Below are 16465 nucleotides of genomic sequence, written 5' to 3'. Positions count from 1 at the left end.
GCTCTGTAAATGTTTCCTTTATGAATTTAAAAGGCTAGGGAATTTGGAGTATATACATTTAATATTATTGGTTTGTTGTCTATGGTTCCTTTTAGCATAATGTATTTTCCTTGTTTATCCATTTTTTACATCATAAATGTTTGCTTTTGCTACATATAATAGCAAGATTCCAACTCCTGTTTTGCACTCACTTGATCCATAGCAATTTTTTTCATATATATATATAAATATATGTCTTTTTAAAAAAATATTTTTTAAGCAACAGATTGTGGTTTCATTTTCTAATCTGTCACTCCATTTTACCTTATTGGGTTGTTTAATCCATTCATATTTGAAGTTATTAGGTTTATATTTTCTTCCATTTGCTTCCAATATTGGGTTTTTCTAAATCAGAATTTTTCCTCTTCTATAAACACAATACTTAGCTTAATCTATTATAAGGAAACCTATATCTGGTCTCTTTTCCTTATCTCCTCAAGCCTTCTTCCCTTTTCTACACATATTCCCCCAATATCTTTTTTTTTTTTATTTTTGGAATTTTCTTTCTTGTTCTTACCTAGTTAAATTCTTCTTGTTCCCCTTTTCTCAGTTAACTAGAATTTCCCTTCTCCTCTTCAACTTGTTTTGTTATAGTAATATTTCATTTTCTGCATCTTCTTTCAAAAAGAATCTCATTCTTTTCATTCTCTTCCCTTTCTAGATTTTTATTCTTTGATTCACAGTACTAATATGCAAGTCTTCATTCTCTGTATTTCTCCTGGATCAAAGTGCTTGAGTTTTCTTCCTCCTAGATCTTTGGTAATTTCAGCCTTTTCCCCTTATTTTCCCCTCTTACTAATTTTCTGATTCCCTCTTGTTTGCCTTCTCATTCTAAGCAATTGGCTTCTAGGGGAATGAAACTAGCTCCAGTTTGAATGCTAGGCACTTTGCTTCAAGCTTAGTGAAGTGCCACAGTCACATATGTCCTGTTCCCTCTGTTACTCAATTTTCTGAACTGTATTTAAATAAAATTTTAAAAAACAGCCAAAAAATAACATGGAAAAAACTATCCAGGTGGGGGCTGTGGTGCAATAATCTCAACCAAATGGCAATTTAGTAACTCTTATTCATATTAATAGTTATTTTCTTCTATATAGATATTTCTTATCTATATACTGGCCCTATTTTATTTAATAGGCATTTCTTCTTTTTCTTCTCTCCAATAACAAATGACAATAGATAACCGTTATGAACATCCAATGGTGTCACCTCTTTTATTTGTTTACCAGATCATAAAATGATGCTGGCCCATTACCTTGACCTAGTCAAACCTCTACAAAAGCCTTATGATGATCTTCACCAAAGGAGCGGCTATTTGGGATGCATTTCCTTGCTGCTCTGAGCAGGTGGTTTTCTCATTGTTGCATAAAGATTGACAGGAACATCAGTGATTGTCAGACAATGACTTCCAGGGCATCTTCGGAGTTGCCTACACAACAGGGGAAATGACATCTATTTAGCTACCTACCAGGAAATGACATTATGAAGTGCTAAAATCTTACTACTCATTCTCCTTTCTTAATTCAGTTTGAATTTTTAAAAAGACCACTGCGTAATTATAACATACAAGCCACTGATGAGGCAGAAATCAGATGCATTCCGCGAAACTCTATTGCTACCCATTTTAATCAGAGGAAACTGATAAAAAAACAAAAGGCAGACTTCCAGCTGCTAATTTTATAAAGGCATTACTATGTTCACCAAATGACAATTAAATGTGTGGATGTACATATTGGTGCTTTCATGGGCATGCGTTTTATATCTTTTAAAAATCATTCCAAAAGCAAAATAAAACTGGTAGGATACCTGAGAGAAATCCCAAAACTGAGCATAATATTTTATGATATGTTGATCATCTTAACACTACTTTCTAAAGAGCAACAAAAAAGTTAATGATTCAGTGATGATTAAATTTTATCAATTTTCCTTTGTTCTACCAACAGTTTGCATTAGCCTGGATGTTATGATGACATTAACCAAAGCTCAAATTTGCACCACAACACACTGTAGAATTACCAGAAGTAGTTTTACCTGGTTGGTGGAGTCTCTTTCCTATACCATGCAGCACTGGAACTCAGGCCAGGTTCAGGACCAATTGAAGAATCTCCTCCTTCCACTGGAAACCTCCTTGGCTGAGTACCAAACCGAAAAGGCATAATTCACTGAAAACCTAAATTAAAAATTAAAAACCATTGGTCTTTTGTCCTTTAAAACTTTTATAATTTGCATTATAGGCATGATAGAATCTATAATATTTTTAATAACTCTCATGAATATATTTCTCAGTTGTCTATGATTATTCGTATTTCAGCTCCAATGACAAGCAATCAATACCACAGAGATTATTCTTTTTAAAACTAACAAAACTTAAGTTCATGTGAACTCTAAGTAAATTCAATGTGCCTTTAAATGTCATCTAATTTGTTCATGACTATTTGAAAATGCTCCCTTTTATCGAAAGCCTAACCTTTCCCCTTCAAGAAAGACTCAACTTCAAAGCCAAAAAGTACCTGATTTTTCCCTCTTCCGATTCCTATAATTCTGTCTATGCCATGCCTTTGGCATTTAACATATACTATACTTGTATTATAACTTATCTTTTAATGTGTATGTTATGTGTTGCTTGTCCAACTAAATTTTAAGTCCCTTTTGGGCTGAGACTCTATTATACTTCTTTGTATCCCTAGCACTGAACACATTTCTTAATATTTTTGTTGATGATGATGATGATAATGATGATGAGCTGAAATTATTTAAGTTTAAGAGTTTAAAAATTTTTAAGTGCACAAGGATTTTAGAGAGGTCCTTTACTTGCTACATACCCATTGAAATGTCGTAATTTTCCATGGTTTAAATTTTCCAGCTAGTTAAGTTCAAGAATCAAGTGTCTTTTTTGAAGGGAGTAAAACATGGTTTTGGCTATCTAAGCCAAAGATACAAACACTTACCAAAATAAGTGAAGTTTGATTCCTGTAGAGGCTAAATAAATCAAATGCTTCTACTCTCCTTCCATAGGAGGATGGAATGTGCCAAAGGAAGGCTGGTCGAATGAGCCAGTGACACCCAGAAATTATGACATCAGAGAATTCTTTCACATAGTTTCCTACCTGCTAAAGAATAGAAGTTTTCATTCTGAATTCATGATGGGAGCATTAAACTGAAAAGATTTCTGTTTAGATAAGAGAGCTAAGTGTCCTTAAAAAGATGATTGGGGTTTTGTTATCCTTTGCTTCTCAAATATTACCAAATAGGAAATGGCCAAACATAATTAAGGCCTTTATTGGATATAAAGGACTTTCATCTAAATCTGTGTTCCAGATCTGAATCTTTTCAATTAATACAAACTTTTAATTTCAATTAACACAAAAATATATACATGACTTCATATCCCAGTTTTCCTAGTTCTTTTCAGTTCCTGCCCTGCCTGATGGCCCTAATGGCCCAGTCATAATCTTCTTACCCCACTCCCCACATGGCTTCAATTTCCCAAACTTAAACTTCTCAGAGTAAGATAACCCCTCATGAAATCAAGAGCAAATTATTTCAATTTAGATACTATAAGAAAAATGAATATAACACTTCTTCCAGTAAGCAATCAACTAATTTTAAGGATGTTTATTAAAGCAATCCCAAATGTTTAATCTATTTAACCCTTAAAAACAAATACATCTAAAGCACACTTTATTTCAGCACAAGTGAAAACTAAACTTTCTAATGTATAATCCAAGTTAAAGAATTTTAACAAAAAAATTCACATTAAGTTTTTTTGCATTCTCATTCTATTTTCACATGACATGCTATAGGAAACTCATCTTACTCAAACTGCTCACAGTCTTACCTCCACTTTCTTTTTGCCTTAGTAGCTTGACATCTGTGAGCAAATTAACCATAAGTCTGGTTGGTTAGGAAAAAAAAACACCCGATTGCATAATAATAGTCCAGATAAATTGAGATCACTGCAGGCCATTGTTAGCTAAAGCATTGGTCCAGCTTATACTCCAAGTCAGTGATGGCGAATCTTTTAGAGACCAAGTGCCCAAATTGCATCCTCACATGATGTAAGCCACCCCCTTACCCCAGACTGGGGGGGAGGAAGCACTCCCTTTGGGCAGCTGGGCAAAGGGGAGGGGTGAAGTGAAAAATGTCCTCCAGCACAGTGGAGAAAGGGAGGGGAGCAGCCCCTCTGGCATGTGTGCCATAGGTTCACCAACACAGCACTAATAAGTCCTTACATTGATTAGCAAGGTTTTCAATGGTTTTTATAACTAGAAAATGATCCTTAAAAGTATAAAAACAGCTTTTCATGGAAATAGGATATTATCTTATTTTCACTTTCTGCCTATTCCAATACTACACTGATCAATGCATTTTAGTAACTACCAGCAACAATTAAGCAATGTTTTGAACTAATTATGATTTCAGAAATTTCAAATGAAAGATACTATAAACAAGTATGAATCAATCATTACTTAAACTGTCTTTTCTGAACTCCCTACAAGAGTCCCTAAAGAAGTCATTCTACTCCACCAAAGAACTAGAATTAGGCATTTGAGAACAAGCAGAGAAGGAAAGAGAAATACAGTATGAATCTTGAACTAGAGTTCTAATCAAACTTCATTTTACAGATGACGAAAGTGAGGCTATCTCACACAAGTTTTCATGGTTTTTGTAGCAGCACAACACTTCTTTTAAATCCTGAAAGTAAAATATCCTAAACTTTTGTTTAAAGTCTACTAAAATTTTTTTAATGGTAGCAAATAAAGCTGATTAAACTATAAAAAAGATTCTTTTAAAAATTATTTTAATAAATTTTAACTTGTACTTATTTCATTGGTATGAGGAAAATGAAAAAATATCTTCAACTAAAGCAGATTTGGAGCCACTCAGCAACTTGTTTTAAAGAATTATATGGGACTATTAAAGTTTAAATGATTTGTCTTAAGTCTCATAGCCAACAATGTATCAAATAGAGAATTTGTAATATCCTTACACTGAGACCAGTTTTCTATATACTTCCATGGTGCTTTTTACTTCTTAATCTCTGTATCAACATGAACTTTTTAAGCATCTACTATGTGTTAGGCACAGTTGCTGAGTACTGGGAATACAAGTATAGAGTATAAAACAAAACTCATAAGCAGCTTGCATTCTACTGGAAAAAAATGTTATTCCCCTAATCCCCCCAAAAAATTCCGGAAAAGTAAATCTTTTTAATCTCTTCTAATCTCCTTCTCATTTCCAGCAATTGTAATATATGTGACTGTTGGATAATAAGGATGTCCCACAAATGAAAATAAATACAACAGGAAATCATCAGTAGTTGTATTTTATATAAATGGAATGAACACAATTTTGTTTGGCTAAAAAAACTAATACTGAGATTTCTATGAAAACAGTGACAAAATCAAAAACCAATTCTAAAATAATAAATCCCATTAGAAGCAACTTATTTTATGAATGTGACTAAAAAAACTCACCCTTTTTTATTTTTATTTAGAATTATAATTAAAGGATAAAAAATGGTGAGTCATTACTCATGACAGTACTCTATAGGACTAAGAAGAGAGTAGTCATTTCATAAGTACAAAGAAACACTAAATGGATTTTTTGAGCAGCAGATGGTTAATAAATGCTTGGAGCCAGTATCTTAGACCTTCAAAAGAAGATGCGTAAACACATCAAGGCACTATCATAGCAAAAAGATGATCCACTTTTCCAGCATTAATGTAAAGAAACTGCAATGAAACAAAAAATAGAATAAAAATTCTTTAGGAGGAACTGGTTAAAAAGTCGATTTTTTTTAAAATAAGAAAATTGGAGAAATAGTAGTTTAGGAAACATAAAAGTGTATGCATATATGTTTATGTAAGTGTTCCAGAGGGGTTTCTTGAAAATAGATTTTCAAATTCTGCACAAAACAAAAATTTTTGTTAGTTGTCCTCAGCAAGTCTTGCACTATGAAAAGAATTCAATGAAATAAAACACTGGTAGCATCAATTGATTCACATTAAACCTATACCTTATAGGGGCAGAGAAGGAAACCACAGTAAATTTCTTGACAACATACTTTCTTTCATTCTATCTAGAGCTGCACTGGTAAGCATGGCAAAGGTTCTTTCTGACTCTAACACTCTCACCTCTGTTGTATGAGGATTTAAAGCAGAAATCTAAATTTGCTTTTTTTCATGCTCCATATACAGTGAAATTTTAAGCTTTTAATCCTTCAAGTTGGCAAAAATATTTGAATAGTTCTAAAGTATTTGTATAGGTACAGTTCTTGACTGTTGGGCTTCAGATTACAAATATGGAAAAACAAGACAGCCCCTACACTACAGTTCTACACTACTACTAAAAGCCCCCATCAAGATCACTGGATTTAATAAAGAAAGGTTTGTCTGAATCACTTTCAGCATGGATTTTTCAAGATGACTATCATCATCATCATCCTATTTTTAAATAGCACTTCATAGTTTTAAAAATACTTTCACATATATCATAGTTCCTCTTTACAATAATCTTGGAGGTGGACTGGAAAAGTATCCCCATTTTATGGATGAGGAAACACGTTCTGAAGCGTTAACTTGTACAGTCATACAATTTTAAGTGGTAGGCAGAACTAAAAGGATTAATTTTCAATTTAGTGCTTTTTTCAACTCCGTATTGCCTTCTATTTTTTCTTTAAACCCCTACCTTCCGTCTTAGAATCAATACTGTGTATTGTTTCCAAGGTAGAAGAGGGGTAAAGGCTAGGCAATGGAGGTCAAGTGACTTGCCCAGGGTCTGAGGTCACATTTGAACCTACGACTTCCCATCTCTAGGCGTGGCTCTCAATCCACCAAGCTACCTAACTGCCCTCTAGCTTTCTATTTTTGACAAATCTGTAATTGCCTTTATCCCGGGAGGAACCCACTTTCTACAAAAGACCAGCAAGTGTGCCCCTATTTGGATGTTGAGTAGCCTTCGGCACTACAAAGCTTTTACTGGTATAGGAAACTCTGGATGAGAAAGCTTTTTATACCAAAACAAATCCAATAATCCATCCTTTTAAGGAGTGCTAGGAAATCAACAGATCACTCCCAGCTGGAGGGCAAGAGGAACTGGCATTATCCTAGTAGATTAAACCCGAGCCCCCCCCAAGTTATTTCATGGGTTTACACCCATTGGGGTGGCCGCCTCCCAGGTTAGGAATATCCACAGGTCCCAAAAAACAAGTTAAGACCTCCCTCCCCGCTCCCCCCAAAGGACTGAATTAGCTTTTCTCTCCACGATCTTCTAGTCCCAGGCACCTTGCCTCGCTGTGCCCCCCAACCCCACCCCCGCCCCAATTCCTCACACACACCGCCCCCAGACCCTAGTCGGTCAGTCCGCTTCAATGTCTTTGTCCCTTTGGGGCTTGTTAGGGACACAAGATGCCCGCCCAGGTTGGGGCTGATCAAACCCTTGTTGGGGACGGGGTGGCCACGGAAAGAGGAGACCTCCTTCTCCTAAGAGGAGTGAGACTGAGGACAAAGGAGGAACAGGTGATGGACGCTATCAACCAAACCAACAGTCTTGAATTACCCGCTGGTGCGGGCTCTGGAAACTTCCGACACTCCGACCTAGACCTTGAGGACGCTGCAACTGGAAGCCGGGCGGGGGCTGCGTGCCTGGTCACTATGGCAACAGCTAGGACGCAGGCGCCCTCGCGCCGCCTTCCCGCCCGAAAACCGTTGCTCCACCCCCGCCCCCACCCCCGGCCGACGTCAGCGCGCTGCGCGTGGCCCAAGAAAAGAAATTAGAAATTGTTCTTTAGCGGTTGAACGGCTGCTTTGGTTACCGCGAGCCACAAGATCCCGGGCTGATCGCGAGCTGTAGCTCGGGCGCAAGCCTTTCCGGCTGCAGGAACAGCAGCATGGCCCAGTCTGTCGTAGTGCAAGGTAAGCTGCTTCCCTAGACAAGGTCCCTGTAACCCCGGGGCGGGAGCCCAGGCCTGAAGCTGCACGGGTTTGCTTGCACTAATATTCTGTTCTCTTTCTTCCCTCTTCTGCCACTGGGGGCTTACAGTCGGCCAGTGTGGGAACCAGATTGGCTGCTGCTTTTGGGATCTGGCCCTTAGGGAGCATGCGGCTGTCAACAAGGTAAGGAGTGTGGTTGTCTCCTTCCCCCATCAGCCTGACTCCTCCCCTGCTCCTGCTCATCTTCCCTTACATCCTCCTCCTGCCCTTCTTGTTCTTATCCTATATCTCTGGCATTGTGCTAAGTGCTGAGGATACATGTAGAGGCAAAAGAAGGACCTTACGTTCTAAGCTTGGACGTCCAAGCAAAAACAAAGCAAACAAAAAACGTTCAGCTTAGGTTCCAGCAAATATATATAAAGCAAGTTATAATCAAGATAAATAGGAAATAGTTTATGGAGGGAAGACACTAGAATTAAAAAAAGTTGGAGAAGCATCTTGGTAATAATAATTATTATTATAATTACATCATGTTGATATATAACATAACAATTATTTTTATTAACATTTATATGATGCTTTTAAGTTTTGAGAAGTGCATTTAGTACAGCATCTAATTTAATCCTTACTATAAGCTTCTGAAGTTAAGTGCTATCATTTGTATCTCTGTTTAAAGCCTAAGAACCACGGTTCATATCAGTTTTGGATAAATAGACCCAAAAACAATGTCCAAGGGTATACAAATGAAGTCAGAATTTATAGATTAGCACAGTATTTCTCTTTTAGTCACCCACTACTACCTGTGTATGACACAAATGTCTGTGTATGTTATATTTTTCTTTATCTTGTCCTACCCTCCTGAAGTTTCCCAGTGTTCTTGAACTCATAGGAGCATTCCTCAAGTTTGCAATAGGGAGTTAAGATTATAACTTTAGATTTAGGACTTTTCTAGTGGGAATTTTCCATCACTATCCAGCTTCTAACCATTTTAACCTTTTGAATGTTGACTGCCAGGGCTATTTGGAATCCATAATAAGAAAAAGAAGAAAAGGGTTGGGTTTTTTTGGCCACATTAGAAAAGAATGCTAATTAGGATAATATAAAAGCTGCTTGGGGAGGGGGATTTCTCTACTCTCCATAAAGAGAGAGTAGTAACTCTTCTGAAGGGCACCTAACTTTCACTAATTTTCTATAGGAAGTTGCCAATTAAGATTACTAATACTAGCTAACATATGCTGGAGAAGAATACATGATTTTTAATCCACACAATCCTACCAATTTTCCCATTTTGGGGACTTCTTCACCAAAGAGCTGAAGCATGAAATCAGTTTCAGCATCCTCCAAGGTCATAACTAGTAGATGTCAAAAGACAGATTAGATTGCAGATTTCTCCTCTCTTTGAACCCTGACTCTTGCTTTTACAGCTCAGGTTCTCAGGTAGCATCTGTTTAAGATTTAGAGTGCCCAGCATCAAATAAAACATATATATGATCATGCTAGAAAAGGATTCTTAACCTGGGAATAGATTTCAAGGAATCAAAGAACTCAAGAGGGGAAAATTACATTTCTCTCATAATTAACTTTTGATTTCCACAGAATACTAAGTATTTATGCATTTAAAAATATTGTTTGGAGAAGGAATCTATTAGGCATCACCCCTATGCCAAAGGGTCTGTGATACAAAAAAAGATGAAGAATCTTGCTCTAGGGAGAAAAATAGCAGATAGTATGGGAGGTAGCCAATACAATACAGAGGGAAAGAACACTGAATCTGGAATCAGCCTACATTTTCAGTCCCATATACACAGCTTACTAGTTGTGTGACCTCTCTGGAATTCACTTCCTTCCTCTATAAAATGTAGTTTGGACTCTGAGGCCCTAAGGTCCCCTCCAGCTCTTTATCTGTGCTCTAAGGAACACTTACAAAACACAGGGGATATAGAGATCTGAAAAATGCCCTGCTTCCAAGGCATTAGCACATAGCTATGATTTAGGGGGCAAGGAAAATTTTGATAACAAAACCAGAACAGTAGGAGAAGAGAGATCTTTCCCCAACCTCCCAAAGAGGGGCGAGACCGTGAACCAGGAGGAGCAGGAGGTACATGCTGTCAGCTGAACCAATAGTCTTCATTTACCTGCTGGCCTGGATCTGGATAGATAATCCTATTTATCCATCTTTTTCAGTGCAAAGTGTTTGAGACTCAAAAAGGAAGTTATCCTTTCCAGGTCGGAAGTGCTGAGAGTTGGAGGTGGGGAAATCAGGGAGTGCGTCGGGAAAGGTGACATTATGGAGTAGAGTCTTTTGAAGTTTGGGTTGGATTTCAATAAGTGGTGATGGGCAAAGAATATTCTTATCCTAGAGAATGGTATAAAGTTTATACTATAAACTGATCTGTCCAAGGTATATACTTATATAGTATATACTTGATAAGTATTGCTTGCATGATACCAGGTGTCTGCATTTAGTAACCAAGATGAGAAAAATAAGGTAAGAAATAGAGAAGATGGTGGGGAAACAGTCCAAAAAGTGAAGTGTCATGGAATCGAAGGCACTAGAGACTCAAGGAAACTGTGGTCTTCAGTGTTACATTTGGAGAAATGAAATAATTATAACAATAGTAACAGTAACAACTAACATTTTCATACAGTGTGCTATGTGTAAGGCTCTGTGCTAAGTGCTTCTATAATTTTATCATTTGATCCTTACAACAACCCTGGAATCCTTTTTATTATATTATTTATCCTTACAACAACCTTCTTACTGGGAACTAGAAGCTATTATCCACCTTTTACAGAATAGGAAACTGTGACAGTGGTTAAGTGACTTGGCTGGGTCACACAATTAGTATGTGTCTGAGGCAGGATTTGACCTCAAGTCTTCCCAACTCCAGGCTAGTACCCATGTGCTTGGTTACTTAGGGGCCCAAGAATGAGCACTGGAATAAGGTTATTGGATTGGGCAGTTGAGGTCACTTGTAGCGCTTCTTTTTCTCTCTGCATATCATTTGGGCCTAAGTAACATATTTTTATATTAAAATATTTTTATAAATAAAATATACTTAACCAAAGCAGATTGATTCCTCTGTTTTATTTACTCATGTTGCAAAAACATCTTTATTAAGTCAGAGAGAAGAGAAAACATCTCTGGTTCTTACTCCTTTAGGAAGAGGAGCCTTGACTCTTTTATGAATTTGGAAAATGCTGGTCTGAAATCTATAAGTTGGAGAATAAGTGTGAATGTTTTTAATATTGGGGGTTTTTTCCCTTAAGAATTCAGTACTCATTACAAAATCTATTTTGGCCCACTGGTTGTCATTTAAAACTTTGGAAGACTTCTTTGGTGGGTGTATAGAACTTAGATAATAGTTGTATTTATGTGAAATGAATTTTTTTTCAATTTATAGAAAGGAATTTATGATGATGCACTGAAGAACTTCTTTAGAAATGTGGATACTAGGTAAGATGTATCTTATTTATTTAAAGTTCATCAAAATGTATGTGTGTGTGGATGTCTTGTCCCTAAAGTTGGGGTCACAGAATGGCTATGAACTTAGCTCAAAAGATCTCAAAGTGATGTATTCTAATGTGTCCAAGGAGAAAAGACTTCAGATGTACTAAGATTTCTCCCATTTTTGCACCCCATCCTAAGCAATACTTAAATTGCTTATTTCTCTTTATAAAATCTCTCAAATATAAAGGAAGATCAGGCACCCAATTCTGACTTCCATCCTGAAGAACATCTTGCAATTAAAGTGTGCCACAACAAAACCCCCAAATTAAGAATCTTGGGATCAAGGTAACCAGGGTCAAAGTTACGGTGTTCTTGTCCAGTATTCAACAATTTAAAATCAGATATTTGTTAATTATAGGAGTGCATGCGCACAGAAACTAGAGTGCTGTGTTCAGTTGGTGAATAAACAATAAACATTCATGAAACCCACACTCTGTGCCAGGCAGGGCAGCTAGATGGCTCTGTGCTATAGATAGAGCCCTGAGCTTTGAGTCAGGAAGACCTGAGTTCAAATCCTGATTCCGACACATACTAGTTATATATGTTATGTGCAAGTCACTTAACTCAATTGGCCCCATTTCCTTATCTGTTAAATGAACTGAAGAGGGAAATGGTAAACCTCTCCAAGATCTTTGCCAAGAAAATCTCAAAGGAGTCACACAAAGTATTAGACACAACTGAAAAACAACTCAACAACAATTTGAGCCAGGCATGTAGTAAGGGCCAGAGAAGGGGTAGCCAAAAAGTCCAAAAAGAGTCAATTCTTATCAAATAAGTCTTCCTGGAGACTGGATCCCAAGAAAGGTTGCTAGAATTTCTTAAAATATCGTTAAAGAAGGACCAATCTATAAAGAACATTTATAGCAATTAGAGCAGAACCCTAGTGAGGCAGCTCTCTTAAGGTCTCCAACAAGCAGAGAGACTGTCGCTTTTAAATAGTGCAAAAGTTGCTGATCTGCTTTGATGGAAGGACTTCCCCCTACTGATGAAATCTCAGTTTGGGACCCAAAATATTGAGATTAATATCCATAATTTTCCATGTTTCCATATAAATGTGTGAATTTGCAGAATACTATATTAAATATGTCAACTGTGTGCATAGACTTTAAGTAAAACTTATGTGCATTTAGTTTAGATATTTTTTTGTCCAGTTTAATTTACTACAAATGATCTAACATTTCATTCCTATCCATTTTATAAAATTGAAGTTTAATGGATTATATTACTAATATAGTAATTGTAATGTAATGTGAATAATATACTATTGTTTCCTGTTGCAATTTCCCATTTCCTGTTGGTTTTTTCTCTAATCTTTTTTGTTCTTTTTTAATCTTTCAGAGGATCTGATATTTCCAAAGGAAGAATTTGTTCACTAAAAGCACGAGTAAGATATATGTTGATATTTTTACTTTATATGTTTGAATTATAGTCATGCTGCTATAATTGTCACCAAAATTTAAATTTTCCCATACTCCAACATTAAATCAGTAAAACACAGTAAGAACATTTATGAACACTCTGTTTGCATGTATACCAGATGCTTTACCTTAGATGGTTTTTAAAACTTTACTCATGGCCACAGATTTCCAGACAGATCAGATGATAGGAAAAGGGTTTGTACTAAGAAAAAAATGTATCTACACTTGAAAGATTTGTTACATCTATTATTGTGTGTAAAAATTTCTTTTACAGGTGATATTATTCTACTCCCTGATTTCTTTTCCCAAAAAAACCTTTTTGTTTTTGTTTGTTTGTTTGTTTTTGCCAGGGAGACTAGGGTAAGTCCTGTAGTTTATTGATATAGGTTTATAACCCCTGCTGTACCCTCTCCTGCTACAATTGAATTGATCCAGATTTAGTCTCCAAGAGCTTGCTGAGAATGATTTCCCTATGATCCCACAACTATATGCTTCAGGGGTAGAATTTGCACTCAAATCTTCCCAACTCCAGAGTTAGCTATTCTGCTCACTATACCATGTTACCTTTCTTAAAACTTTTAGTACTATTTCATAGACTCCAAAGTGCTTTTGCATATGTTATCTTACATGGTTCTCCCAACATCTATGAGAAAAAAGTAGGATAGGTAATATTCCATTTTTTTAGATGAGAAAACTGAGGCTGGAAGTTTTAATAACTTGTCTATCTGTGTACACAATTAAAATTCAGTTTGAGTACTTTTTCCCACTCTATAATACTGTGTAATAATACCAATACAATAAAAAGGCCATAGTCATATTTTATTCAATTCAGTGAAATTTCATCACTACTAATGGTTCATTATAAGCAACGTTTCATTTTCCCCCAGATTTCTTCTTTAGAAAAAATATATCAAACACCTGATTTCATTATTCAGCACAAACTTAAGGAAGAAGCAGCATGGATTAGACTCATTACGAGCTTCATCTCCTTTCATTTCATTTGAAGTGTTGACCTTAGAATATCCTTCAGTGCTAATTAGATTGCTTGTCTGTCAGCTCATTAAAAACTGGGACCCAAATGTTTAATTGAGTACTTGTCCTTCTCCTCTTGAAGTACCTCTCCCATTTTCACTGATTACTGTAAGATTCTACCATTACCCAAGAAGTCATTTATCTGGCCGGGGGAAGGAGGAGGACTTGAATCTACCTGGAGCAGATAAGTGCTCTCTTCCAGATAACAATCTTTCTGTCCCCTCACTATCAGTCATTATTGTTCTGATTTCTAGAATGGTAAAAGCCAATCTTGACCAAAAACATAAAAATGATGAGAATTCACCCACTCTGCCCTTTCTCTGGCATTTGTCCTCCTTCCATCCACCTCAAGCAAAAGCCCAATGTGTTCTTTGATGTTGCTTTTTTTGTCTCAGTATAGATTTAAAAGTAAAAACCAAAACTCACTGTTCTTAGCTTTCCTTACCAGCCACAGCCCATTCTGAATTTGAGCATTCCTGATACTCTTTTTATGAGATTATACAGTAGAGTCTCCTTATCCAAAGTTTTACTTTCTAAAGTTTGTTAGCCAGTCAACCATGAAGTGTTAGAGGTCTGCCTGCTGAGCACTGTAGGTCATCCTCCTGCCCCAGAGGTCTTGCCTCCAAGTGGCCTCTTCTGCTTTCCCTTTCACTGATTTTTTTGAGGGGAAGAGTGGGCTACTGCTGAGTAAAGAGCAGAGAGAGAGATCAACAGGTATTCTCTTAAATCCAAGGTTTTGGCAGTCTTGGAATGTGTCTTTACTGTGCCCTTTTCATTCGTCCTCAGTTACCTAGCCTTGTTTCCATCTTCTTTTCATTTCTCTTTTTAACCATAAGTTACATAGTGACTTCCCTGTACATTCACTTCAGTTTCTACAAACAATTCCCATTTTTTCCTCTTCGCTGCAGTTATTTCCTTCATTTGTCTTTAGAACTTCATTGTTGAGCATCTCCAGACCCTCAAGGGCTGCCTTCCAGCCAGGATTGCCTTCCAGCCAGGATTCTCTCATTTTTATTTAGAACAGTGGTCCAGAAATTCAAATCTCATTCTTAGACATACTTTCTTAGCTAACTGTTCACTTCCCAATTTTTTTCTTCTGTGTCCCTTAACTTCAATGGGCAGCAAGAGTAAAACACAATCTGCGGCCTTCTGGTTGTCAGTTTCTTGCCCCAAACTTTGTAATTATTGGCAATACTTTTCACCTTCCTTCAGGCAATGTCATTTGTGCCTGCAATATTCACCAAGTTTGAATAATTGTCATCCATTGTGAAGTCTCGAGAATTTTTCTGTTTTGTCTCAAATATATGACTTGAGTAGACAACAAGGGACTTCTCTGTTGGTATGGAATTGATACATACTTTCCTCAGTGTCCCCGGGTAGTATCATCAGCTCCTCCTCATTCTCCTCTTCTGACCTTCACTGGACGATCATGTCAAATAGTTTCCTTGATTTTATTATACAGTCCTTTGGAGGACAAATAGCTTATTCCTATTCAGAAAGAGCCTCAAGTCAGTTTTTAAGCTCAAATTATACAATGGACTCCGACTCCTTTTTCTTTACTGTCTCCTTCTTGTGACACTTTTTACACTCTAACCTTCTGGACAAGAGTCAGGCTTCCTCTGATCTTCTTCAGATCCCTTTTTTCTCATTGAAACGTCACTTCTATTTCCTTTAGGAATATCTTATACTTCACAGCAGGAATAGTGTAAGAAGATCTTTTCTTCATATCCCTTCACCTTTTCTAGGAGGAAGATTATTTTACATCAGAACATGAAAAACAATCGCCAGATTGTAAAAGAAATCCAGGCATCAACGGCTTAATGCAAGTTACTATATCATTTCTTTGACTTTCCATCATCTTTGAGATTTTCACACTTGTTCTTTTGGGCTTCTTGTTCCTAGGTTAAATTTTTACTGTCTTTTGTCACCTCTTTTCATTACCTCAACAACTCTACGACATCTTCCTCAGGAGTCTATCTCTTCAGGTTCTGCCCTTAATCTTTTTACATCCCCAAAGTGTCCTTGATGTTGCTTCATATTTACCCTAGAAATAGTGCCTGAGTTGGGAGATTTTCCTTTAAATCATTCTCAATTTATTGTAATTTTGCCAAAGTTGAGCCTTAACAGATTTATTCCCTAATCCAAATTACTCAATTCACATAATTGTTCCATGGGTGGTATGATACTGCAGAAAGACGGCTGGATTTGGAGTCACAGAATCTGAGTTTGAATCCTAGCTCTGACCTTTCTGTGGACTTTGGGCAAGATACATCTTTGATTTAGGAGAGTTTCTCTTTCTGGAAAACATTTTTTAATTTAACTCCACTGACCGTTAACATCTTTATTTTGTCCATTTAGAGACAGTATTGTAGAGTGGGGAGAGTGTTGGACTTAGAGTCAAGAGATAGGAATTTCAGCTCTGGTTCTGACACTCTTGAGACTTCGGTTTCATTGCCTATAAAATGTAGATAATTCAATACTAACCACTTTCACAAAGTTGTAAGGAAATTAAACCTTTAAACACCCTAGAA

The 16465-nt window shown here is 36.7% G+C and overlaps 2 protein-coding genes across 2 annotated transcripts in view; one reads left to right on the top strand and one right to left on the bottom strand.

Annotated features, from left to right (window-relative positions):
- Nucleotides 1–1350: 1350 nt before the first annotated feature.
- On the bottom strand, nt 1351–3065 carry FAM229B (family with sequence similarity 229 member B). Its single transcript, XM_044671618.1, has 3 exons — nt 2988–3065; nt 2071–2209; nt 1351–1468 (listed from the first exon to the last, which is right to left on the bottom strand). Exons 2-3 carry the CDS (start codon nt 2193–2195, stop codon nt 1351–1353), a joined length of 243 nt encoding a protein of 80 aa, XP_044527553.1. The 5' UTR covers nt 2196–2209; nt 2988–3065.
- Nucleotides 3066–7925: 4860 nt separating this feature from the next.
- The window catches only part of TUBE1 (tubulin epsilon 1), a 31747-nt gene continuing 23207 nt past the window's right edge, over nt 7926–16465 (top strand). The window contains exons 1-4 of the mRNA XM_044674373.1: nt 7926–7955; nt 8083–8156; nt 11378–11430; nt 12823–12868. Coding sequence (XP_044530308.1) covers nt 7931–7955; nt 8083–8156; nt 11378–11430; nt 12823–12868 — 198 coding nt within the window. The 5' untranslated portion in view covers nt 7926–7930. The remainder of the gene's footprint in view (nt 7956–8082; nt 8157–11377; nt 11431–12822; nt 12869–16465) is intronic.

Source organism: Gracilinanus agilis, chromosome 4 (assembly GCF_016433145.1).
Source record: "Gracilinanus agilis isolate LMUSP501 chromosome 4, AgileGrace, whole genome shotgun sequence".
Classification (NCBI taxonomy): domain Eukaryota; kingdom Metazoa; phylum Chordata; class Mammalia; order Didelphimorphia; family Didelphidae; genus Gracilinanus; species Gracilinanus agilis.
This window is presented reverse-complemented; position numbering and strand designations above follow the sequence as displayed.

Coding starts and splice junctions, on each gene's coding strand:
- FAM229B (XM_044671618.1), bottom strand. CDS start 2,195: ATGCCTTTTCGGTTTGGTACTCAGCCAAGGAGGTTTCCAGTGGAAGGA. Junction 1,469..2,070: donor AAAGAGACTCCACCAACCAG/GTAAAACTACTT, acceptor CCTGTTGTGTAG/GCAACTCCGAAGATGCCCTG.